Raw genomic sequence first — 24,692 nt, 5'->3', positions numbered from 1 at the left:
CAACGTTAACGATCGCGTTAAACAGAGTGAAGCGCGCATTGCATACCTTTAGGCGTTTATGGAATAAGATGTTCGCTAGCGTTATTTTTGAATTGTCATTTTATTTACGTTATTTTCTATTACTACGTTTTCGCTTTTCGTACATTTCTTTTCAACACGCTGTTGTGCATTTTACGTAAATCGTTTGTAAGATACATCAAAACTATTCCTCCCTAAACGTAATACCAATGCAACCCTTCCTAGCGGGAACGGGAAGCTTTTTATGATCGCATTTTGGCAATCGCTTTGCCGACACTAACGCAGTTTGCAAAATAAAATCGTGTAGGAAACGAAAACACAAATACTCAAATTACGCTACTTTGTGTTCGCATTCGCATCAACCAGTGCGAAACAGCCAGTCAGGCTGCCTTCGAGGACGCATGTGGTGAAGATGGTGGGTACGCATTGTGGTACAAATAAATAAAACTTATAACATGCTCCGGTGCGAGCCACACTTGCGGGTCGCGGTCGCCTGCTTCCTCAGACCCAGTTTCCTCAGTCCATCCCGCTCGGTTGCCGGCTAACCGTGATATCCAGCGGCGACTGGCGCTTGGTACTACCGGACAGTACGCTCGACTCTTGCGCATCGATGTCGCGGATTTGGTTGGAGATACGTTTCGTGCGTGGCGGTGGTACCGGTGCGTTCGCTTCCACATCGCCGTGATGGGCCACGCCAGCACCGCCCATGTTCGCGATCGGTTCCGTGCCGTGCGCACCCTTCTGCGTCTTTTCCCGGTTCCAGCGCATCAGCGCCTTTATCCGCCCCCCATGATAGTGATAAATATAAAGTGCAGCAAATCCACATAGGACCAGAAAAAGCGATATAATCGCCACCAGTGGGCCCATATACTTGACGCCCTTCGGTGGTTCCTCCTCGATCGGTTGCTCGCCCTCGGCCGGTTCCGTGCTCGAGTCGGGGGCACGGGTCGGTGTCGGCTTCTGGCTCGGCCGCAGCGGGGTACGATTGTCCTGGCCGTCCTTCTCGCTGACCGATACGTCCGCACAGGCGCGGAACTCTTCCTGGGGGCCGCAGCCGACCGCACCGTTTCCGTCCGGACAGATGCCCCAGTTGTTGCCGGCGACGTACTTCCACTGCACCACGCAGTTGTTGCAGTTTAGATCTGGTGGAAAAATGGAATTCGTTTAAAAGGAAACGCATTGTGAACGTGGGCAGACAACAGCCACATACCTGCGGGAAGTTCTGCCTTCATGTCGTAGATCCGGCTACCGTTGCGAGGGTAGAACCGCGTCTTCAGGTCGTTCGGATGCGGAATGCTCGGTGTACCGCTGACGATCCGCATCAGATGCTTGTCCAGACAGTCTTGCTTGGCCTGCACATTGTCACAGATGCGGAACTCGAAGTACCTGGCAATAGAAGGAACGAACTTTAGCAAGTGACACACATAACGCACCATTAGCTAAACCACTTACCCCATGTGGCTGGCAGTGAGCTCGACGCGTAGCGTGATGGTGGTGCCGGGTTTGTATCGTCGCACTATCACACCCTGACCCCATTTGCCCCCGAACTCGTGCGGACGCGGCAGCGGTGCATCGAACGGATCGCCACACTCCCCACACTTGCCCTCGTTCCTTTGCCACTGCCGGTTAAATCCGCCACAGTACAGCTCGTGGTCGTTGTAGTTGGGCGGGGTGGAAAATCCGTACCGCCAGGCCGAGGCGCGGCTTGGTGGCTCTATTAGGCGGCCATGTCCGGCGGTGGGATCGATGTTCGCCGCCAGCAGAAGACACAAAGGCACGAACAGCACACTTAAGGACACTTTTCGTCGATTGATCATGGTGCTGTGTTGTTGTTGTTTGGAGTTGCTTCGTTTCACGTGAATTGGAATCTCGCTAAGCGCTGCAGACTGTCCGAGGCCTGCATGAAGGAACAAAAGCACAAAATTACACTCCTTGAAATACAAGCACTTTTTAAGGTATAATGGAACTATAACAAACAGTTGGACCTGGTCCGACCAGGCTCCTCCAAGCGTTTGCTCCAAACGTCACTGTCACTACCCCGAACCGACACCGATGAACCGTCGATCGCAAATGAAGTCCCAAAAACTGGTCCACCCCGATGTAAGGAAGGGTCCGCGCTTCAAACCCTGCCAAACCTTAAGCCACTCCCCCACCCTTCCCTACTCCAACCTAAGCCGGAAAAAAAAGGGAGTGAGCAGGTATGGCCGTACACAATTTGATAATAGCTCGCACAAACCAATCCGTCCACCGCCGTTCCGATACGGTTCCTCCGCCACAAAAAGCGCATCTTCCGCGTGCTTGCGGCACATACCGCCTGTGCACTCAGGGCACGGCGCCGAAGCATAAACGCTGCTTGTGTACGCACGCCGTACACGCGGGGGAGCGGAAAGAAGCGGAAAGAAGCGCATACAGCATAAACATGCTCGCACCCGCCCATAGGAGGTGTGCGCGCGCGCCTTCTGGGTGGGTGTTGGTTGTAGGGTGTATAAAAACAAAATAAAACAAAAAAAACGCACCACACCAAACACAGAACAATGGGTATGTGTGTGGCAGGGCAGCGTCAAATACCTTCGCGGGCAACACTTACGCTTTTTGCGCGATGGTTTGCATGGAAGGAAGTCGGCAGCGTTTTACGATGTGCAAAATACCGCACTACTACTGGCGCTACTACTACTGCTACTACTACTTCTGCTTTCGATCACTTCCTTCCTGATAATGGGGTGCCCACTGCTACCGGTATTTTACACCGTGCGGATATCGGGTATGACGCGTCCGCGGTCAGTGTGTAGTGCGTGTTTGCTTACGTATCTCAAACATGTGTTTGCACTAAATCTTGTAGTGTATGACAGCTGCACCGGTTCACAGGTGCTCTCTCTCTCCCTTGTGTCCGGTTACATCGTACGCAATCTTTAGTCTTTCACATAGCCCAAGGCAAACGGTTATTGCTTTCACTTTAATGCCTTCACTTGTCTTTGCTGCTCAACTCCCCACGTTACGCAAAAAACTGATAAGAATGGAAGATTTCACGTATGAGATACCCCATTCCCCATCTTACACCGGCGAGACGGCGTGCTTAATGTGTAGTCTTGATTGCGGATCACATACGGTCGCGGTTACAAGATCCTCAAACGCGGGTTTATCGGTTGCGGATACTCGTGCGACAATTGTGCGACAACAATGGGGCACGCTGGGAGGATTATTGGGCTATGACGACGAGCTTACAGCGGTGGCTTACATGTTACGTCAAGCGGTGGTTTACATAAACTGCGAAACCATTTTGTGTCACCGATGCGCTTTTTAATTGTGTTATGTGATACTAAGATTAGAATGTGTGATGTGATACTAAGCGAACATTGTTCGGAGAGGAGAAGCAATATGAGCGAGAGAATATGGCCGAGAGATCAATGTTGAACGTTTAAAGTATTTCTAATATTAAAATAGTTTTTATAGCGTTAAATTCCAACTATAAATCACCTTTAACTGTCACCAGAACTTAAGTTTACGTGTTGATGGCATAGTACAGCACTCTGAGTTGTTTTGTTTCGTCAATTACCCACTAGAGGGAGCCAATTTATGGCGCTGCTGTTCTCGCCGGACCGTAGATTGTACTACACAACACCAATTCGGTTCGGCTCGTTCCCACCGTGACTAGCCGAAAATAAAGATAATTACACCCGTGTCCAATCCCCGCATGTACAGACAGCCGAAAAAAAAAGAAAAATCATATTTAACCGTCACCATACCAAAAGCTCTCACTGTTACATTTGAATGTGTTGGAGCTGCAGCTCTACACACGCGGTTGCAGATATTGACTACTGCCCCTTGCTCTGTGCCCTCCCAACACTGCCTATTCGCGCTGACCCCTTTCCCACGAGTGCAACCCTTTCGATGCGGTACAAGCCCCGTAAGCTCTGAGCGCCAACGCTTGGTACACACAGCAGCGTTTTGCTTTTAAGGTCCAGCCCCACGACTCACCTATAAATTGCAACGTGCTACATTCGGTGTAGTGTGCCGGCGAACAGAATCCACCACAAGCTGACATTGAAAAGTAGTGTCCAACTGACCGTTACCAGCAGCACGGAGGCGAGGCCAGAGTGAGAGGTGAAGACCAGCGAGATGTATGCAAAAAATATGTCTACTGTCCGTTGACAAATAGCTGTTTCCGATCGGCATACATTTAGCGGGCATTTTTCTCTCGCCTGCGGGTGTAGCTGTGTGCGCGTTTGTTAGGCTGCAGTAAACCACCCGGTGAAGGTGCTTAGTACTGGGCAAGAATATGCGTAACTGGTGGCAAATCAACTATAAGCTGTATACACAGCAAGAGTGCGTGATCAGAACTGTCAAGCTCTCGTCACTGGAATACAGCAGCAAACTGACAGCTCCGTTGCGATGTGAAAGAACGAAACCCTCTGAATGATGATGATTAGAGTCAGCGAATTCGTGAGCCCCGATCGGATTATAATTAGAGCGAGAGTGAGCAAATCGGAGGACAACAGATTTAAATTACAGTACCGAACGGATCATGCAGATGCATCTTGATTTAATGCCGTTGGATCGTGATGGGAGCTTTGTGCAATGGTTAGCCTGCAATGACCTGAACGGGGACTTAGTTGTGACACATTTGGCACCACCAGAAGTAGCACAGTTCGTGAGTGTGGCTTCAGTTTGTTTGTTGTTTAATGTTATGCTTAGTATTTTTGCTGTCAAATAAATCCCAAGAAAGCTTCAAACCGACCACCAGCAAAGATAATTTGAAGGTCGTGTCTAACGCTAACCGCATGATTGATATACAACTACAACCAAACTACAAAAACACACAATGCATCTCGAAGCCAGCCTAAACGAATCGAAATGATGGAAGAGTTAGTCATCTCTATTTTGCGTTAATTTTCTTTTGCCTTCATTTACGGCAAAATGAAGCTAATTCAATTGACGACCGTTAAAGTAGATTGTTTGGGAAAGAAACCGCGAACCGTATGATCGATGATCATGCATGGGTGATTAACGGTAGTGTACGGTGGGGTGGCACGTTTGGGCGCCGGCGGCAAGGCACAATAAAATGCATTTTATTTCGTGTTTGGGTAGGCATAATTTTCATGGATATCTGAGCCGGAAAAAAGGGATGAAAAATTACGAATATAAAGGCAAACACAGTCCACCAGCGGTTGGCAGCGGTAAAGTACGCGATCACTTGGTTATTGATTGAGTTTAGTACACACAAAAACAACAACAGAAAAAAGAACTTAATCATCTTTTACTTAGCGAGTTGTTAGGTGGTGTGCCGTGGAATGGGATCGTTTCACTTTTACGTGTCAATGAAGCCATCGGCGATCGTAAAAATTAGCCCCTCAGCTTGCCCCCGCAGGAGGGAAGTGTTTTGCGAGTGCTTTAAACTTGAAACGAGAGCTAGTGTGTGGCGAAGTGTGCTTTCCACGTGCAGTTTGAATGATAATTCAGTGCCCATCGTTGTGCGCGAGGAAAATCTGTGGCAAAAAGCTGCTTCAATGGAAAGGCCAATGGAAAGGCCTCGTACCGGAGGCGATACGATATCTCTCTCGCCCGTTCGAAAGCCGATCAACATCAACGTCAGATAGGCGCGCAGTAGCTTCTGGGTGAAGCAACCGCGCTTGATGTTGATAAGCACCATTAACTTGGATACAAACTGAGCTACGGACTTGTTACAGCAATCGTTTGGCTTGAGTGTGTGTGTGTGTATGGTTGGATGAGGAAGAGCAGATGAGACTGGATGATAGTGCAGATTAAATGATGATCTGTACGTCAAAAATTAGGCTTCAAATTGCTCAATTAGCCATTCAGTGATTGAAAATCTTATTGCAATCAACTACATTTTTATCATAGTTTCAATTTGAACTCAGAAATTATTAAACGCGCACTACACAGCTTATAATTTTGCCTATTTGTATCGCCCGGCACGCGTTCGATGGGTTGCCAGCAGTTCCACCCGCAACTCTTGCGTAATGGGTGTACTTTTTAGCGATTAAAACCATCAAAACCTAACTCCGGTGGACATCAAATGGATAAACGAGGACACTCCAGCACAACGTGTGGAATGTGTAATGCCCCGGCCGTAATGCTGCGTGCTTCGTGGATGAGCAGGTCGGGTGAAACACAAACGCCTACCACGAATGTGCTCGCCCCGTTGCCATTGTTGATTGATTGATGGCAATGTTGGCCACATGGACTGCATTCGTCGGCTGGCCAGTCGAACAATACTCGCATTGCGTAAAACCTTCAATTTTTGTATGCCCGCACTCGTTCGCCTATGCTGGGTGTTTTATGTTGATGAATTATTTTCTTCACCTATTGACCACCAACCAATTGGATTTATCGAGTTGCGTACAGCTTGCTTCAATCCTTCCGATTCCGTCTGCTGCCATCTCGACACCTGTACAGCAAGTCAACTTATTTCCTGCACACACTTCGAGAACTGCTTCGTGTTGTTACTTTAAAGCTCAAGTGCTGTAGATCACTGTTGCTCAGTTCCGCTGGTATAAGTGAATGGAGATCTTGGTACAGTTCAACCGCTCTGGTCTCTCTGGACCCTTCCACTCCAGTTCGTCACTTACTACTCAACAGCGGGCTCCGTAAAAGGTGTGGTCCACCTATACGCTACGGGGTTCATGTCGTTCGAGTGATTGAAACTGTTTCGTGTAAGCTTTTTTTGTATGCAGTTTTTTTTAAGTTTCTGGTGACCTTAAACAATAAGCAGGAGAACTGGCACGTCGTCTACGGGACTGGTGCCTTTAGTTGCTGCGTCATCAAGCCGCATGAAATTCAGCTGAGCCTTGTCATTGAAATATACTTTCCGGAACGGACTATCAGCGGATGAATCGAGCGCACAGCATGAACTGTCTGGTCTGCTTGGCAAAGGGAATAGCACGCGATGACTAAACCGGGGTTCGGAACGAAGAACGAAGAAAAAACAACAGAAAACAGTTTAAGAATAGGTTCTGTTTCCGCTCGACTAAGAGTTCTAACCAATCGTCGATGAATCACTTAGGAGCTTGAAAACAAGATCCCTTCTCTTTGGCAGCGGTATCGATCGATTCGGTTTTGATTAATTATACTTTTTATATATTCTAAATCTGTGCTATTGTTCATTTTCGACGGATTAAAACATGCAATGTTCAAATAGCAAACAACGAACTTTTTGTTTTCAGGTTCGTCGCTTGCTGAGTCTTTTGTGTTTTGTACCATTAAAAGTCGTTTGTTCACAGGAGCTTTTTTGTGCTTTAAGCTTTCCGCCATAGAGACAAACCAAGCTGACCCAAGCGACTTCAGGAAACACGGGTAAAAATTGTTCCACCTCCCAAGGAATTCGACCGTCAGCGAGATAATGTCAACCTAATTCTCCGAGCCGCATAGTTTGCACCATATTAAATACGCCGCGCGGTGCAATTATATCAGCTACAGCCGTCTTCCGCTATCATTACCGACGCTTTGCAGCCACTGGATAAGTCACCGGCCAGATTGCCGGGTTACCGACGCACGCACCCCGAACCTTTCACTGCGTTCGTTACCAGCACACCCTCGGTCGATCCGACGACAGCAGACAATGAGCTGCCAGAGCTTGCTGTTGCTACTGCCTGCTGTCGGATCATTATCGTCAACAGTGATTACGCCTAACGAAGCTTACACCAAGAGATGACGTTATACTAAGCCACTGACTAGGGGGAAAACATAAAAAAAATGGTAGCATCTTTCCTTCTGCACCCAATGGCACCTAATAGTCACATTGAACTCTCCCGGGGTACATCAACACCGATCGCAGTAAGCGGGAGAAGGGGATTGCAGACTGGCAAAACAATTAGACAACTTTCTTCGCCGGCTTGTCATCGCCGGCTCATTTGCACCTCGCCAAAGCTCATGTAAGGGCTCACAGTCGAGTGAGAGACACAAAAAAAACGCATCAAGCGATTTGAAACCCATTCCAAGCTCATTGTTCGGTTCGGTTGGGGAGAAAATGGTACAACATTCGCTACGCGTCAGAGAGCGCATCAGTTGCATCGCCTGTTGCATCTGCAGTGCGGTGGAGAAACAATGCCCCGGACGGTGATGATTTAAGCGAAAGAAAATAGCATCCAAACGTTGTAATACAGTCTTCTGTAGTAGACATTCTGTACAGACCTGGCATCCCTGACAAGGAAATGAAGTTGTAGAGTAGTGGAGGGAGCGAGCAATGCAGTCAACACCGTCACTGTTGAACCGTGTGGAAAGCGGTGTGGTCGGTGAGAAGTTGTTGCGGTTGTTGCGTGCATTCTTCCCCTCCCGAATTCCCATTCCCGGATGCTGCGGTTTTTCTTTCCCTTTCAAGCTTGAGAGGCTTTGTGCACGGTTTCGCCATGCTGCAATCGGAAGTGGTTTTGTGGCGCATTTCTTGGGCGCCTTGGGTTCAGCGAAGGTTGAAATGAAAACAAAGTGTCAGAAATTAAGCTAATTTATTGAACAGAAAAGCGGAAAGGTTTTATGTGCGTCCTTTAGCCGGATTGATTTTAAATAGTTGGCTATTGGGTAGAGCGTGGTAATAAGTTTGCAGTTTTTATGTGCAAACAGTTGAGTGTTTGCGTTGGCGATGATGAAACACCCGGTGTGATGCACTTTTCCCATAAGCAGATGGGCATGAACGTGGGCATGAGAATGATTCTGCGTCAGAATAAGGCATCGCACGTGTACCGCAAAGCGATCGTATCGTTGCCTTATTCAGCCAGGCCTTTGATTTACCTTTATCGATTATTTTGTTCATTATCTAGTAAATGCTTCAATTGTACACTTTTACATCATGTTTGACATAATATTTCTATCAAACTCCTTCAAACGTATCAATAATAAAACATGAAAAGCTGTGTTTCATAAGTCTCTGTCTGCTGGTGCTGGGGGCCAATTCCACCGGGGCGTATCCGGCACTATCAAACCATCTCAGACACAGACATACTTGATAAGCCCAAAAACAAAAACAAAAAACAAGTTAACCGGTTCCCTCTTGCTCTGACCTCTTACACAACCTCTCGAACGGAGAGCAGCCCACAGACAGTTCCGTAAACAGTCTTGAGTTTGATCCGTTTTTTTAAACACGAAAGTCCTTTGGCTTCGGTTTCACCTTCATGTCATAAGATTTAATCGCCCTAGCTCTTTCTACTCTGGGCTTTCATTTTTCGGCTCATTTTGGGCTGGTTTCGTGTCGTTTCGAAAGCCTTTCTTGTCACGACCTTGTGCTGTGTGTCGCTTTCCCCGCATCTGATATCCCCGCAAATGATAGCCACGGGGCAGGAAATGTCCATAAAAAAGCTGCCCAAATTCAACCCGGGTCGGAGGAAATATCACCATTCACCTACGACCACCGATTATGAAGTCGGTCAGGAAGTGAGGAAGGTATATTAAACAAAACTTAAAAAAAGCAATTTTATTCACAGTTTTCTTTTGCAAAATTTCAGCAGTTTGTGACGATGAGTGAATTGTACAAAATTATTCACTGGAACGATGGCTGTATCCACTATCGGTTGTTCGTCAAAGTACGGCAGGTGCATATAGTAGTGTGATCACCATTCAAAACCTGTTTACTATGTGTTGAGTTGCATTATTAATGGTGGGTGCAGATTGACAGCAGCTAAATAATTGCTTTAAAAAAAGGTAGTATAAGGAGATCGGCAGCATGATAAATTTCTTTTGCCGGAGAAAGTCGGAACCAATTTTGTGGAAAACTAAAAAAAATATTATTTTTAAGGTAATTTGTTTGTAATTTTTTTGTAAGCAAAGTCTAAAAAAGAATATTTTCTAATTCGTTAGATACTGTTAAAACTAATTTTATTGTTTTATTTTACAGTGTGTCGAACGTTTTTCATCCCGCCGCCACAACCGTATAACGTGAGTGAAATTTGAATTTATTACCCCATGCTCCTTCACTCCTCTTCGGCATTCTTCTGAGCTGACAGTGTCAATTGACCACGGCCAGCGGACAAACGGATCCCACCGAACGGCCAATCAGCCAGTGTGGGATCGATTTTTCACCTTTCGCTTTATAGCCTTTTCATCCCGCTGCAGCAGCCCGTCCATCACCCACCTGACCTGGGCAGCAGCAATGCCCAAGTGTTCGGGGAGAAAGGCTTTCCCTTTTCAATAGCACTTTCTGCAGTCCACCGGAGACCCGCAGGTTGTCATTGGCTCAGCCTGCCTGTTGGCGCACTCTTCAAAAGACAAATTAAGTAAATTTTCGCCAAAATACAGCCAACGAAGAGGATCATTTCAACAGTGCCCAGGCAGGCCCAGAAAAAAACTTTACGCAACAGTGCAACGAGCCCATTTAGCTCGTGACGATGAGGAACTCCCATCCGCTCTTTATAACCACACTTTCCACGCGGGTTAAGTGTCACTTTGCGCAGACAACAACAACAAAAAACGGTATCGCTTCAGGTTCGCACGGTGTTGCGGTAAGAAAAATCTTGCCCCTCTTCTCATAAGAGCATACCGGCGTGCATCCGGGCGTCCGGGGTTAGAGTACGCGTGCAGGAAAGATTTAAAATTATCTACATCCCATCCGCAAAAGCCACAAAGACAGACAACCGCCACGGGACGAGCCGCATAGTAAGACAATGTCATGTGTATGTGTATGCTGCGGGTAAGATACACCGAGTGCGGGGAAGTTCAATGTTTGGAGCTAGATGCCAACCACAACGGTTCCCACTGACAACGAGGGAGCGGAGCGTTCGTCTTCGGCAATAAAGGTGACGGTGCAAAGTACCGTGTGCGCGCTTTCTCATCACTTTTGATGGTTTAAATGCATCTGGGCAGACTGATGCGTAAGCGCACCGTCACACACGCCAGTAAGATTATGTTGAGCGGCCGGCAAGATTGAGTCCCCGCGTGCAACCTCGCTTTGAAGTTAGAAGATAACCTACCAGCAGCAAAACCGTAACTGCACGTAATGGGCTTTTGGTTTAGGGGTTGTTTTTTTTTTGGGAGGCTTTGTGGGCGGTGGGTGGTCTCTAAAAGCTTCAGTACGCCCTTCAAGGACACGTGGTGTTTGATGAATGCGGGAGGAAACATGCATAAGCGTTCAATTTCGTGCCACCACCAACCAACGCCACACGAAAAGGTTGTCTTCGTTAGAAGCGACTGGAGTGTTTGCTGCTTCCAAGCTGCTTCATAGCCTCCCGTTAAGCTACCATCGCACGAAAACGGTGCACCTAATTCGCTAATTAGCATTCAAGGCTCGGTACCGACTGGCGAGAAGACGAAGAACGGATTCGATCGGTTCCGTACCGCGTGAGTCAAATTTGTACACTAACTAAACCCGCATACATCGCTTCCAATGGATTCTCGATCGCAGGCGCAAGCTAATAAAACTGTTTACTTTTTGGACTGTGGGCCGCGGCCATCGGGAGACTTTACGCATGATTAATCGATGCTGGGTTTCGATGTTGGTTCGTGGTGCGAATTTGAAGTGTTTCCGTGCGGCAGAAGGGGAAGATGCTTCTATTGCTTTTGATGGAAGGTGTTATTATTGTTTCACAATCAAAGATAGCATCATCGCATGTTATTGTTCGGTGAGTTCTAGTAAGAGATGCTAAAGAGCTGCTAAATCAACTACTAGCACCATGGGAAGCTGACTGTTTAACTTTCCCATCATCATCTGGGACATTTGCATACACTCTTACTGTTTAGAACCGTAGGAATGGGAGAGATCTTCTCTAGTTCATTCTATGGAAAGTAGCTTTGCAAGCGAAAAGAGGGAACCTGAATAGAATGTTTTTTTTGCATCATAATAGTGAAGAAACTCAACGTCCGGAAAGAGTACACTTAAGTTAAGGGTATGTAAGACTAGCGATGATTTGAATTAGAATGCTTTGAAAGATGGCAAGTGATCCTCTGACTGTCTAAAATCGGACACAACGCATGAGAAAGAGCAAAAGTTGCGCAAAACAAGAGCACTCCTCGCAGTGCCGTCTGACCTCCCGGTTCACCTAGAGGCACTGGATTGCTGGAGACTTTAAAAATACTGAAACCGAATTACGAAAGCCACGGCGGCACAGCAATCGCCATGATGGAATCAAAATCAACCACAGCAGCAACTGAGATGAAAGATGGCAAAATTGCGTGTCAATAGACGCGCGCTAGGCACGGTGGAAATGCAAGAAATAGAAAGATCACGATTGATCCATGACACCTAATTATCACGTTACGCCAAACACAGAGGTAGCTCGGATACGCAACTCCGTGCGCTTAGAGAGGCGATGAATATTCATTCGCATACTGGACCTGGAAAGAACTGGACCAAGTGAAACGTAGTGGAAAGAAAAGTGCTACGAAATGATGAGCCGTGGTAGGAGACAGACTGTTATAATGAGGGTAATTAGAGGTCGATCGCATCTGCTTTCCAGCAGTAGTAGCAGCAATCCAGTTTAAGCAACAGTGGAGGATCTTCAAGTTTAGCAACTTTTACGAGATGAGATGCAAATCCGTAGCCCCACCGGATGGCATACAAATGACTATAACACTTTCTTTATTGAACTTATAGCCCCCGCTCGTGGTGTCTAACCTGTCCAGCCAAGGTAATGAACCTAATTTTTGCTACACGAATGATCTGTCCCACTTTACAGCAAAAGGGCAGCTCGAAATGTGCCACATTGCGGGAAGGAAAATTCTCGCCCATTGGAAAACGGCACCGTTGCACACAAGGCTGCATCCAGCAGTGACCTCCTTTTTGTGAGTGTGTGTGTGTGTGCCTTTCTCTTGCACTCTTTCGCCTCGCCATCGTCCAAAGAAAGCAGGAAGTAGTGTGCCTGGGGAGGACTTATTACCTTTCTGGAGGAGGCACACTACACGCAACATCATCTCGCAACGATCTCGCAGCATGGAAAGTCGAAATGTCACTGGCGGCTAGTGGCGTGTCTGTTTGTGGCCCACTGAGCTACAAACTGGTGTACTGGTGTGGGATGTATCGCCATTGCCTTCCGGTTATAGCGGGTGCCAAACAAATATTGTACACATTTCACCAAAGCTAGCTTTCCAGTCGGAAATGGAGCAAACAGTCAGGAGAAACCGACCAGGGGGAGATTTCTTGTTTGCCTTTTCAAATGCGCTGCACCCACACGAACCTAACGGAAGAAGGGCTTATTCAATAGAGATTTGTTTATTGCTTCATTTGTAAAATAAAAAAAGCATATCGTGAAGTGGACAGTGAAACGTAGCAATGTACACAGTTATTGGTTCGGCTTTGCCGTAGATTGATACCTACGCATTAGCGAAACGATCGCCACGATCGCTTCTTGCGCTAAACGTTCCTTCCTGAAAGGCGCGACACCATGTAAGGCAAGACCAGTCGACGTTCAATGACCGTAACATTGACCGAGAGGAGAAAAGATGGTTTATTTTGCTTATTTTGTGAGGTATATTTGAGTGTTTTGGATGTCTGCCAAAAAATGAAAGGTGTTCCGGTGGGGCAAATATCCGCCGCTGAAGGGCTTTTCTACCACAAATACAATATTGTGCTTGCTGTATTGTAGGAATTTATATGAGTGTTTGCATGCTGCTAATAACAGTTTGCCGGGAGAGTATAAAAGCTTCACAAAACAGCAACTTGACCCATTTACGTGAGGGTTCAATGGTAAAAAAAAAGAAATTAAGTAGAATCCCCCTCAATTCTACTGCCGCTCAAAATGCACTACTACGCACACAGCCGCGACACTATCGCACGATGCAATCTCTCACGTCAGTTTTAATTAAGCCTGGCACGCACATTTATTAAACCTTCACTCAGAATTTCGTGCAAAGGTTACACAAATGATAGAAAAAAGAAGAAAATGTTTGAATTAAGAAAAAAAACACTCTCTTGGTTGCATTTGTGTCGCAACAGCCGACAGGAGTTGTTCTGTTTCAGTTCTCTTCTGTAAAACACACCTCATGCCTGTCTCGGAGAACTTGTTTCTGCTAGTGGCAAGCAACAAGTTTCTTACAATCACAACCTTTATATTGCCTTTTTCTTAGCTTCACGTTCTGCCTATCCCACAGCCGCCTTTTCCTATTGCTATCAACACGCTCCGCCTTTAGTAACCGTTTTCGTGGCAGCTGCATAAAGCTTTCCGTTCATGTTGCTTTCCTGTACAGAACAGGCAGGTTTGTGGTCGTCGCTCTCGTAGCATTTTTTCCCCACTCTCCTTCTATTTCAGGCACGACTTGTGCTTGCTGTACGGTAGCTAAGTGGATTCGTACAATTGGCGATGCTTAAATGTCAGCAGCCTTCTAAGAGCAGATTGGCTCCACAGCGGCGATGGTACATCGGATGCGGTTGATGCAGTGTGGTATTAGGGAGCTAAACCTTCCCAAAAAAGAGTTCCTTTTACTTTTGCAACCGGCCCGTGTAACCGACATCCGCTCTGGAGCGTTTTGTTGTGTCGATCTGCTGTGCAAAACAGAAACACAGAAAGAAGCTTTTAAAATAAAGTGAAGCTTCTTGCAATTGTACTCTTAATATGTAAACCACCAAACCGATTCTCTTTCGTTAGCCTAACCTTTGCGAATGACTGTCATTCTCCCGTTTTTGCCTACCGTCAATGGAGTTGTGTTCCGAATTTACATTGCAAAAGATGATATCGATTGCAGTGCACGAATACTGTGGTGCAATTCGGAGGGCGGGAGGGTTTAGCATGAAACATGAATAGCAAACAGTGCACCAGACGGCCGTGACGTACTTTTTAAAATGAAGGCACGGCTTTACAGGGTTTTCCAGGTGTTCTCATAGTTGTGGTACACTTCCGTGACTCAATCCTATTGGAAATGAACTTTATAAGATGGGAATTGGACTATATGGCATCCTTTTTGGACAGGCTCCTTGGAAATTCCTATTGGATTTGTCCAACAACGGTGCTAGAGTCTAGTTCCTACGGCATAAAGTTATTTTCCCTAAAGAAAGAGTAAATAAAGTGTTCCACAACTATGAGAACTCCTGCAAAACCCTGTAATCCACAAGCCATTTTGGGCTTTGTTTTGGGGAAATGTATATTAAAGTGCATTTCCATTTTCTGAATTATTTTCTCTGTTGTTTGATCCAATTTTTTTCTCTTTTTTCAAAAAAAAAAATCACGAAAATGCTATAAAATTATACAAATTATCCAGCTATAAGCTCGGATAATAATTGATAGAAAGCTTCAAAATGTTTTGACCGACTTTTTGACCGACTGAGACCTGTACAAACACACACACATGAGGCACGCCTGCAACAAAACTGCATTATCCGAGAAGGTGTTAAAAACAAATAACAACACCACACGCCTCGGAATGGATAAGAAAAGTAAAAGTAGCGCGAAACACACAAATCATCCCCATTGAACAGCACCGCAACAACACGCGCTCACTTTCTATCGTATTGAACCCGCGGTCTTGCTGCCGCTTGCCACCGCGTTTATCGACACCACACAACACAAGTGGCCCCACTTTTCTCCTATGTTTTATGCACCCAAGGCACACACACGATACAACATCGCGGTTGTTTTCGTACGGTTTGTTTCTTTTTTTGCCAAGATCGCCCTCGATCTGTCTCACCTTCTCCTCTTGCAAAACCGGTTGGCAGGAAACAACCCTTACAGCGGACGTTCACTTTAGCGCACGAAGAACGAGCGACAAGAGCGGTTTTCTTTATGCTGCCTTATGCTCTCGTTCGTTCGATTCTGAACGTGTGCGTGTTCTACTTACCCCACACTGAAACGGTGCATAAGTCGCTCCTCCCTCCCGCGTTGACTTTTGTACGTACGTACGGACACCCTAGGTTGACAAAACTTTCCCTTTCGTAGGCTTCGTGTGCCGAAACCGTTGACGTTGCCGTGTTTGCCGGTCACTTTACCCCCCGAAACGTCGGCTCTTGCACCACAGTCACTTCACAAAACAGTTGCTGCAGCTTGGTTGAACGAATTTAACCACTTTTGAACCGGTTTGCTGTGCGCTTTTTCAGGTTGACTGGTCTCCCCACACCGTGGCTTCTGGTTCTAGTTTCTTTTTCTTTAGCGGGTCTGGTAATTTTCGCTTATTTCCTTCATCTGTCGTTTTGCTCTATTATCACTAGGCACACTCGGTCGGTTGTTTGCATCACCAAATTTGCATCGAATTAACCACCGCAGGCTTTTCACTATCAGTAAACCAAAGCAGCAGCAGCAACACTACCACTTGTGTGGGATTTTTCTTCGTTCGCCCACCCAAATGCCCACCAGCGAGGCACGAAACTCACATGCGTGACCTGCGCGTCGAGCACGTCTAATTTCACGCGCGTACGCAAACCCACTATCGCGTATGCGTATGCTGCTGCCGGTGCGTGGGGTTCGTTGGTCCGTTACGAGCAAACGTTTGTGCGCTACTGAGCAGCGCAGTCGGTCTTCGGGCGTTCCTACCAACGAGTGCAGTGGAAGCGTTTCATTCAGCATGCGTGTAAGGGGTCGTAACAGAGCGGCAAACGGAACGGATAGCAGAGAAAAGCAGTGAGCCAACTAAGAGACCCCCAGAAGACGAAGCCAAACACGTTTGCTCCCTCGCGAGCCTCCCATCAGTCGGAGTTCGGAGTCGGTTTTCTTCGCCGAAGAGCCTGGCTGGCACGACTTCGGGCGTGGTGGGGACGCCACGAACACGATCTTTGTGTTGGGCTTCTCTCGCAGGGGTTTTCGAACGCTGTCGTAAATAGCGGAACAGTTTCGATTACTATTACACTAATGAGTTGCGTTTTTGCTCGCGTTCGCGATAAACAAGTGATTCATATTTTTTTCTACAGAAATTAAGACTCGCTTTAGTGCTATGCTATCGCATTGGCGGCTTTTGCTACGGGCTCATCGGGAAGCTAATGTGGCTTAATGTATTCATTCCCAATCAGTAATAAAAACAGATGTTTAGGATATTATACAGATTCCAATTCAATGAGCAGCGGTTGCGTAAGTGAGCCTGTTTAAAAACAGCAGAAAATTCGGATACGATAAATTAACACTCTGTTGGCAATGGTAATTATTTGTAGAAAAATAGATTCTTGTCCTTTTCCAGAGTCCAGTTAGTAAACTTAATAACAATTCATTTACATGCGTATTGCAACACCTTCTCACCCATCATAAATATTCCCTTCTACCGTTATACGCTTATCAAAATCATTTAAATATTGCTTCCTCGACCCCCTTACCGCCTGCCGCTGCCATTGTGCAGTGTCGTACTTACGCGCCTAAATTTTGGTTTCCGATCACCATACCCTGCCAGCTAGAATCGTTCGATCTGCTTGTGGTTTTCGTACTGCTTCAAATTAGGCAAATTGTCCCACCACAGCTGCAGCCGGTGCTGCAAGATCAGCCGGAACCAGGGCGTTAGCGGTGCATCCAGCCGTGCGATGGCATCCGTCAGCCCACTGCGCGGAATGTATCGCACCTCGCTGACCTCGCTGTCGTTTGGCTTCAGGTCGACATCTTTCTGCAGGAACAGAATGTAGTCGATCTCGTGCTCTCCCCACGTCCCATCGCCCCGGTCGGCGTAGTGGATGCGGGTGATGTAGTGGAAGTTTTCCGGCCGTGCCTGTAAAACGCAAATTCCATTTAAGCAAAGCATTAATTGATACCATTTTAAAGGGCGGCCTTCCCCTTACCTGTGCCATTGGAATGCCAAGCTCGTAGTTCAATCGTCGCTGGGCAGCGCGCCGAATGCCAAGGGCATTCAGCTCCTCCCGCTCTCCCTCGATGTCGTACAGCGGATGGCTGCAGCAAGCGTTCGTGTAGCAGTCGGGAAATGTTATCTTCGTTCCCGTTGTCATGGAAATGTAAAAATCATCGAAAAACGAGCGATCATCATAACCATCGTCGGAAGCGTTTGAATTATTCATGCGTGTGCCAGCAGCCGTTCCGCGCGTGACGTAAGGAGAAGAAAGGAAACCGGGTTGGCATCCGCGAGAGATCCGCCACCCAACACTAACGGGCACGGTCGGTGTGAAATCGGTAGGAGAAAGTGGCGCGCTATCGTCCGAACGTGCGATGGGTCGCGCGGGCCTCTATGTGTGTGTGTGTGCGTAAGGCCCTATATCACTACGTACCTTTTCGACGGATCTACGTTGCAGCAGCATATCTCCGGCACTGTTGAACAGGAAGACACTGAACGCACGATGCAGACGAATGTTACCGTCGGGATCCACCCGGTGGCAGTCCCGCTTCGAGGCACTTCCGGTGGCTTGATCGTGGTCGTTCACCAAGATACACTTCTCCTCCAGCGCCTGTTCCTGCAGCTTGGCAGAGCTGACCGTGGCTACATTTGAAAAGGAACGGGCGGGAAGAGGTAGCCTCCCAGCAGTCCGCAACCACGAGAACAGCATGTTGAGGGATATTGGCGCTTCACGACAGCACAACTTACACACTACCCTGCAGTACGGTCGAATGTTGAATCAAACTAGCGCGTGAGAAGGGGGAAAACCCAGCAGAAAGCTCGTAAAACACAAATTCCTTCGCACCGAGCTCCGAAATCACGGACTTATTTACGTTGCGGTACGAATTGTTATGACAGTTCTCGAGATTGAATTTAAATGTCAGCAAGCTGCTGAACTAGTACCGGTTGTTTATTCGGTAAAGCTGTTCCAAATGCAGTAGACACGAATTGTAGAAGATCGAATCTTTTAAAATGAACATTTTAATACGCATTTGCGTATTTTTCTGTGCAAATATTGTACATTTTCGTACACACCGCCACTGTTGTTTTGATCTCGCAAAAGGCCTTTTCGCCAGCAGTCACTGTAAACGTCATCGAAGGTGTGCGGTTAAAGGTCCTATACACGAGTGGAAAATTGACGAAAAGTTGGTTATTGTGAACAGTTGTTTTTGATAAACTACATAAAGAATCGCATTCATTTAGAAAGAATATTCATGCAATACTACTATCTTGTTTATATTATTTGTAAGGATTCCCAAAACCGCAAAATATCATTTGTATGAGTATATTACTAAAAAATGTATTGCACACTGTAGCCGTGAACTAGCATCTTCAGCAAAGTGCTATCGTGGGCTGTCAATATTCACTTGACGTCGTTGAAGCAGCGAAAAAATTGGTAATCAATCTCATCAAATCAAAAGCAAGAGAGTTGCGATACTATTCGGTAAATAACTGGAGAAACCCCTCGCAAAGGGTTTCCATCTAACTGTGTGGGTCTTTCCCTTGCATCGATCCACTTGCTAGTCAGACGACGTGCTCTCTTCCCTAAACATTCCTAAACGGCCGAACCATTCACGATGGTAAGTAGCAGCAGCAGCGGCAGTAGCTGACGGATGATTATTCCATCTCATCAGCAAAATACCACCCCCTCCCACCCCGTACCATACCACTTGCCATCTGCACCCACACAAGCGCTGCTACGCGCTGGAGCCTACACAGCCGATAACAAACTTCCGTTTGGTCCACCCACAGATTCGCTTCATACTGATACAGAACCGTGCGGGCAAGACGCGGCTCGCGAAATGGTACATGAACTTTGACGACGACGAAAAGCAGAAGCTGATCGAGGAGGTGCACGCCGTGGTGACGGTGCGGGACGCCAAGCACACCAACTTTGTCGAGTTCCGGAACTTCAAGATCGTGTACCGCCGGTACGCGGGGCTGTACTTCTGCATCTGCGTCGACGTGAACGACAACAACCTGTGCTACCTGGAGGCGATCCACAACTTTGTCGAGGTGCTGAACGAGTACTTCCACAACGTGTGCGAGCTCGACCTGGTGTTTAACTTCTACAAGGTGTACACGGTCGTGGACGAGATGTTCCTGGCGGGCGAGATACGGGAAACGTCCCAGACGAAGGTCCTCAAACAGCTGCTGACGCTGAACTCGCTAGAGTAAGCCACGCCACATCATTTGTTATTTTTCGCCTGCTGTTTTTCCTCCTCCTTTCGCTGGCCTTCATAGTCGGTTAAACTATTCGCACTTTACTGCCGATACACTTGTGTGTAGAAGACGATGGAAGACGCGCGCGCACAGCATTCCAAAAAGAAAGAGTAGCGCAAGTTGTTTAGTAGAGCTCGCCTGCTCGGGAACGTATTTGAGTTGTTGAACAACAATGTGGTGCAGCAGCAGCAGCGGTAGTAGTAGTAGTGGTAAAGCCATATTTTGGGGATTTCGAAACCGATCCCGGCACACACTCCCATATTAGCTTGACGGAGAGTGTCAGCGTTTATGTTGTATCACGTTTTCGTATCGAACCATTTCGTTCGGCACGTTTACTATTTAAGCTTCTCACCGGACCTGTATGATATGAAAGCGCTAACAACGCATGCTTCCGCATTAATCGGAGACAAGCAGACGAACATTACATTCAAATCACCCCCAATTTGTCCCAACGTTTGCGCTGAAAAGAAGTCGTGACGTCGTTTTGGTTTCGATTACTGCGCTCTACCCCCTTATACTACGGACGATGCGGCCGTGTTTAGTGTTGGCAAGATATTTCTAGTAAACGTGCAACGAACCACACACATTCACACACATCCCGTGCGTGGTGGGTGTTGAATAATTCTGCACGAAGCTCACCAAAACGCGAAAGGTTAAATTAATCGAAACAAACACAAAAGAAAAGAAAACAAAACAATACACTATTAAATATGTAATGAAAGGTAAGGCAAATATTATTATAGTATAATATAAACTATTACGATATATTAACGAAAATGATCTGTATTTGCGTAGTAATCGAATAAACAGAGTAAAGAGCAAACCCGTTGGACAACCGTTTATTGCAGCTTTGTCTCGTGTGTACTGAACGAACTTTACGAATTGTGCTAAGAAAGTAAGTAAAATATGTTGTACAAATTAGAACCATACATACTAACACGCTATGTATGTGTCCGTCTATTAAAAACATGAAACTTTTCAAAAGGCACACGTGTTCTACGCCTAATCCTACTGTCCCGTTATCAGTCTAGTCATTTCCACGGCCGGGGTGTTTTGTTGGACGCTTTCCCAGTCAGTCCCAGCTGATGCAAGGCCGTAGCGGAAGCGGACCTCCCATTCATCATCCCGCAAGGAGGAACCGTAGCTTCGTTCGTCCCAGTGCCACGTTCGCCGCTTTTCCGCCCCGTCAACTCCTTTTTCGATTGCTTTCGACAGCTCGATAGTACCTCTTCCAGTCGTTTGAGATCGTTCGGCGACGTTTGTAGCAACAGTTCGATGTAGTTGTGCAGCTGCTCCTTGGGGATGCTGCCAACGGTCGATTCCGTTGGTTTTCTCCAATTATCGGTATCCCCTTTTCCACCGCCCGATGTCTGGAGGGAATCATTTTCATCGGTTAAAAGGGAGTGTTTTAACGAGCGAACTCCATCCAAACGATCTTTGTCTAGGTGTTCGAGGGTAAGACGATTGAATTTGGCGCTAGCCGTCTTTCCCGCCTCCTGCTCGAGCAGTGTGTAGTGGTTGCCGGAACTGCCCAACTGTCTGCCCGTACTCATCAAAAGATCACGCGTTTGCTTCCACTGGTTTTCCATGATCGAGTGCACCTGCACGGCAATGTCGGCCCGGCCACAGCGTATCGTGCGCAGCTCCTCCTCCAGCTCGTGTATCCGCTGGGCGGAATTTGCTAGCTGCAGGCGGTACAGTGACTCCTGCTCGTTGCACCGTTCGGTGAGTAGCTCAATCTCTTGCTCCCGTTTCTGGTCGATCAGTTCGATTTGACGCTTCGCTCGATCGGTAAGCGTTCGTTCGCGGGTTCGCGCTTCCTCTTTTAGCTCTTCTTCGACGGAAGCGAGCTGCTTCTGGAATTCCTTCAGCTTGTCCGACACGACATCCTCGAGCTGCGATTGGTAGTACTTTTTCAGCGTGAGTCGTTGCAACTCCAGCTCCTTAAGTAACTTTTTCTAAAATAAAAGAAAATTTAGTTTTACAACATGGATCTTTACCTTTTTGCGCTCATCTGCTTACCGATTCTTCTTGCAGCATTGTGTTCTGTTCCTTTACGTGCTTCAGCTGATCCTGCAACGTTTCATTCTCCCGCGTCACGTCCGCAAATCTCTTCCCCAGCGCGTCCGTCTTGGTCTTGAGCGCACAAAAGTCCGCCCGCAGCCGTACGCCATCGGCAAGCTTTTGCTTTTCCGCCGCCAGTTCCGAACCGAGCTGCTCGTTCGCTTTTCGCTGCTTTCCTAGCTGCTCTCTTAGCTGCCGTTCGCTGTCGCGACTATTTGCCAACCGTACTTGCAGATCGTCCAGCTGCTGTCGATGCACCTCCCCAGCGTCGCGGCTAGCGGACACGAGATTCTCCACCTTTATCTCCAGATTATCCTTCTTATCTTCCAGCTTGCGCACCAGCGTGAGCGTTTCCGCCAGCTCCTTTTCGAGGAAGAGGTTCTTGTTTTTAAACTCTAAATTCTCCGCCATCAGCTTCTCGTGCGCATCGATGTGCTTCAGCTCCATGTCCCGCAGCTTGCCGGTCAGGCGGGACGTTTCCTGCTCCAGCTTGTCGATGATCGACACCTTTTCCTTGTCCACCGACAGGGCGACGGAGATTTTCTCCTCATACTCGAGCAGCTTCATGTGGAGCGATTGAATGTTGCGCTCGCAGTGCTGCCTTCGCAGTCGCTCTTCCTGCAGCACCTTTGCGTAGTCGGGCTGGCCACCGTTCGTACCGTTCGTTTGCCAAATGTCGCTCAGGTTTAGCAGTGGCTGACCGTTTTTCCCACATGATTTGCTTACCATTCCACTAGCACCACTGGCGGGCACGTTTCGGGGCGGTTTCTGAGGGACGGGACCACATCCGGAGGAGCCCGGTTTCGTGAGCCCGTTGAAATCGTTCCGCGTAAGCGATGGATACTCTTGCAGGGAGAGACTGTTGAGATCGATCAGAGATCCTTCCGGACTGTGGGTCGTAGCTGCACCGTTGTGCTGGTACGCATGCTGTGGCGGTTGCCTTTGCTGTGACTTTTGTGGCTCATCGTCCTGCAAAAATCGATCTATTTCGTGCAGTATGTACTGTTCCTTCAGAGGTTCTTGGTGGTGGTTCTGGTGGTGGTTCTGGTGGTGCCCGTGGTGCTTGAACGGAGTGGAAGCCACATACTGCTCGGTTCGCTCGGCAGCCAGCGAGTAGTTGCCTATCCCTGCCATCGTGGAACCGCCGCTTCGCTGTGCAAAGGATGCATAGGACAGGCAATCGACGCCCAAGTCCCAGGAACAGTTGGCTGGGGTTCGAGGCGTCGGTGTGATGGGCGATTCGCAGTTGAAGAAATCGGGCGGTATCAGCAGCAGCACGTCTGTTTCATCCGAATCACTCATCACATGCTGATGTGGGGGGGCATGCAGAATCACTCTTTAGCTAAAACGATACACTACTTTCTAGCTTTACAGCGCTGTTACAGGCCGTAAGATTGTAAAACCAAAGCAAACGGTCATGATGATGGGGTGCCACAACAGTAGGACACAGAGAAAAAATAACAAACAAAACACACAAGCCGCTGTCCGTTGATGTCAGTTGCTGGTACCAAACGAACCGTTGCAAGGGGGTTATCTATCTGGCTACTGCATCACTTTCGGATGGGATTTTTACCTTGTCTAGAAAGTTATTGGTAACTAAAATAGCACCAAAACCACCATAAAATCGAAAAATTATCCATTTGCAATGATTTTAAAGCGTTTATTTGATAAAATTCGTCATACTTCAATAGTCCCAAGTAACAATTTGGATACTTTGGGAGAAAGTACTTTTGGGTCCGTTTCCTCAGCAAACTCTTTTGTTTCGAACAATTGGTGGTATATAGGAAAATTTTCCAATTTTAGTGGTTTATCAAACAAATAACTAAATTAATAAAGCGGAAAATTACCCCGAAAACCTCCAATCCGTTAGCGTGCTGCCATAGCGTTGACGGGCGAAAATTCGCCCGTACAAAAATGCTCCTTGGGTCCCCGGCTGCCGGCGAATTCTGTCAAACAAACCTCATTTGCCGTTTGCCTTTTGTGACGCTTCTACACTACTCTGTCTGTTCAGCGAAGACGACGCGGTGCTGCCCCTACAGCTCAATTGTTCCGTGAATTTGCACGAATCCGCATCTGGCGTTACTTGTTCATTCGTGTACGGAGGTGAAGAAAAAGTTTAACAACCACTAAAATGGCTGACGACAAGAAGGACCCGAAGAGCTCGGAATCGGAGCACATCAACCTGAAGGTGCTTGGGCAGGACAATGCCGTGGTGCAGTTCAAGATCAAAAAGCATACGCCACTCCGCAAGCTGATGAACGCTTACTGCGATCGGGCGGGACTGTCGCTCCAAGTGGTACGCTTCCGTTTCGATGGACAACCGATCAACGAGAACGACACTCCGACGACGCTGGAAATGGAGGAAGGGGACACGATCGAGGTGTACCAGCAGCAGACCGGCGGCGGAAATCGTTCCAACCAGTAGACGAGGGGCGGTGGCGGAAGGACGGCAGCCGGAGGAGAAGGTCACAATTGCACGCGCTCTCTCAGCCGCTACTACCACAGCCATGAGAGAAGAACACATCATTTGGTGGGGGGAGCCATGCAGCAGTGACGAGATTTAATGTAAAACAAACAACTAATTTAGCGCGTGGTCTTCTTGCTCACGTGAAATAAACATTCTATATTAATAACACCATATTGTTTTTCGGTTTCCTTTGGCCTTGCTGTTTTATTCGGGAGGGAAAAGGTGTGCGGGCTTTGCGAGCGGTAGGAGGGAGAGG

At 47.5% G+C, this 24,692-nt stretch overlaps 5 protein-coding genes across 6 annotated transcripts; 2 read left to right on the top strand and 3 right to left on the bottom strand.

The window, feature by feature from the left end:
- Positions 1 to 81: 81 nt before the first annotated feature.
- On the bottom strand, positions 82 to 16,417 carry LOC1281471 (uncharacterized). Of its 2 annotated transcripts, none has more exons than XM_321387.6 (4): positions 15,724 to 16,417; positions 1,471 to 1,915; positions 1,229 to 1,404; positions 82 to 1,160 (listed from the first exon to the last, which is right to left on the bottom strand). In XM_321387.6, the coding sequence occupies exons 2-4, from the start codon at positions 1,833 to 1,835 to the stop codon at positions 535 to 537; spliced, it is 1,167 nt and encodes a 388-aa protein (XP_321387.5). In that variant the 5' UTR covers positions 1,836 to 1,915; positions 15,724 to 16,417; the 3' UTR covers positions 82 to 534. The 2 variants fall into 2 exon arrangements, with proteins under 2 accessions (XP_321387.5, XP_061503909.1); XM_061647925.1 differs by lacking the exon at positions 15,724 to 16,417 and adding an exon at positions 1,996 to 2,096.
- Positions 16,418 to 17,013: 596 nt separating this feature from the next.
- LOC1281472 (isopentenyl-diphosphate Delta-isomerase 1) lies at positions 17,014 to 18,352 on the bottom strand. Its single transcript, XM_321388.5, has 3 exons — positions 18,077 to 18,352; positions 17,636 to 17,782; positions 17,014 to 17,565 (listed from the first exon to the last, which is right to left on the bottom strand). The coding sequence occupies exons 1-3, from the start codon at positions 18,350 to 18,352 to the stop codon at positions 17,257 to 17,259; spliced, it is 732 nt and encodes a 243-aa protein (XP_321388.5). The 3' UTR covers positions 17,014 to 17,256.
- A 575-nt stretch (positions 18,353 to 18,927) lies between these two features.
- LOC1281473 (AP-2 complex subunit sigma) lies at positions 18,928 to 20,728 on the top strand. The gene is made up of 2 exons (XM_321389.4): positions 18,928 to 19,262; positions 19,435 to 20,728. The coding sequence occupies exons 1-2, from the start codon at positions 19,260 to 19,262 to the stop codon at positions 19,858 to 19,860; spliced, it is 429 nt and encodes a 142-aa protein (XP_321389.2). The 5' UTR covers positions 18,928 to 19,259; the 3' UTR covers positions 19,861 to 20,728.
- LOC3290508 (uncharacterized) lies at positions 20,671 to 23,477 on the bottom strand. Its single transcript, XM_551101.4, has 2 exons — positions 21,928 to 23,477; positions 20,671 to 21,863 (listed from the first exon to the last, which is right to left on the bottom strand). Exons 1-2 carry the CDS (start codon positions 23,269 to 23,271, stop codon positions 20,937 to 20,939), a joined length of 2,271 nt encoding a protein of 756 aa, XP_551101.4. The 5' UTR covers positions 23,272 to 23,477; the 3' UTR covers positions 20,671 to 20,936.
- A 445-nt stretch (positions 23,478 to 23,922) lies between these two features.
- LOC1281474 (small ubiquitin-related modifier 3-like) lies at positions 23,923 to 24,607 on the top strand. The gene has a single exon (XM_321390.5). It carries the CDS (start codon positions 24,101 to 24,103, stop codon positions 24,392 to 24,394), a length of 294 nt encoding a protein of 97 aa, XP_321390.3. The 5' UTR covers positions 23,923 to 24,100; the 3' UTR covers positions 24,395 to 24,607.
- The last annotated feature ends 85 nt before the right edge of the window (positions 24,608 to 24,692 follow it).

This window comes from Anopheles gambiae, chromosome 2 (assembly GCF_943734735.2).
Source record: "Anopheles gambiae chromosome 2, idAnoGambNW_F1_1, whole genome shotgun sequence".
Classification (NCBI taxonomy): domain Eukaryota; kingdom Metazoa; phylum Arthropoda; class Insecta; order Diptera; family Culicidae; genus Anopheles; species Anopheles gambiae.
Note: the sequence above shows the minus strand (reverse complement) of the source record. Positions and strands in the feature narration are given on the sequence as shown.

Excerpts from the sequence above, each read along its gene's own strand:
- LOC1281471 (XM_321387.6), bottom strand. The coding sequence starts at position 1,835 with ATGATCAATCGACGAAAAGTGTCCTTAAGTGTGCTGTTCGTGCCTTTG. Across the intron at positions 1,405-1,470 it reads CTCACTGCCAGCCACATGGG|GTACTTCGAGTTCCGCATCT; the intron begins GTAAGTGGTTTA and ends TTCTATTGCCAG. Across the intron at positions 1,161-1,228 it reads GAAGGCAGAACTTCCCGCAG|ATCTAAACTGCAACAACTGC; the intron begins GTATGTGGCTGT and ends TTTTTCCACCAG.
- LOC1281472 (XM_321388.5), bottom strand. The coding sequence starts at position 18,352 with ATGCTGTTCTCGTGGTTGCGGACTGCTGGGAGGCTACCTCTTCCCGCC. Across the intron at positions 17,783-18,076 it reads AACGTAGATCCGTCGAAAAG|ATAACATTTCCCGACTGCTA; the intron begins GTACGTAGTGAT and ends ACGGGAACGAAG. Across the intron at positions 17,566-17,635 it reads TTGGCATTCCAATGGCACAG|GCACGGCCGGAAAACTTCCA; the intron begins GTAAGGGGAAGG and ends TGCGTTTTACAG.
- LOC3290508 (XM_551101.4), bottom strand. The coding sequence starts at position 23,271 with ATGAGTGATTCGGATGAAACAGACGTGCTGCTGCTGATACCGCCCGAT. Across the intron at positions 21,864-21,927 it reads CAATGCTGCAAGAAGAATCG|AAAAAGTTACTTAAGGAGCT; the intron begins GTAAGCAGATGA and ends CTTTTATTTTAG.
- LOC1281474 (XM_321390.5), top strand. The coding sequence starts at position 24,101 with ATGGCTGACGACAAGAAGGACCCGAAGAGCTCGGAATCGGAGCACATC.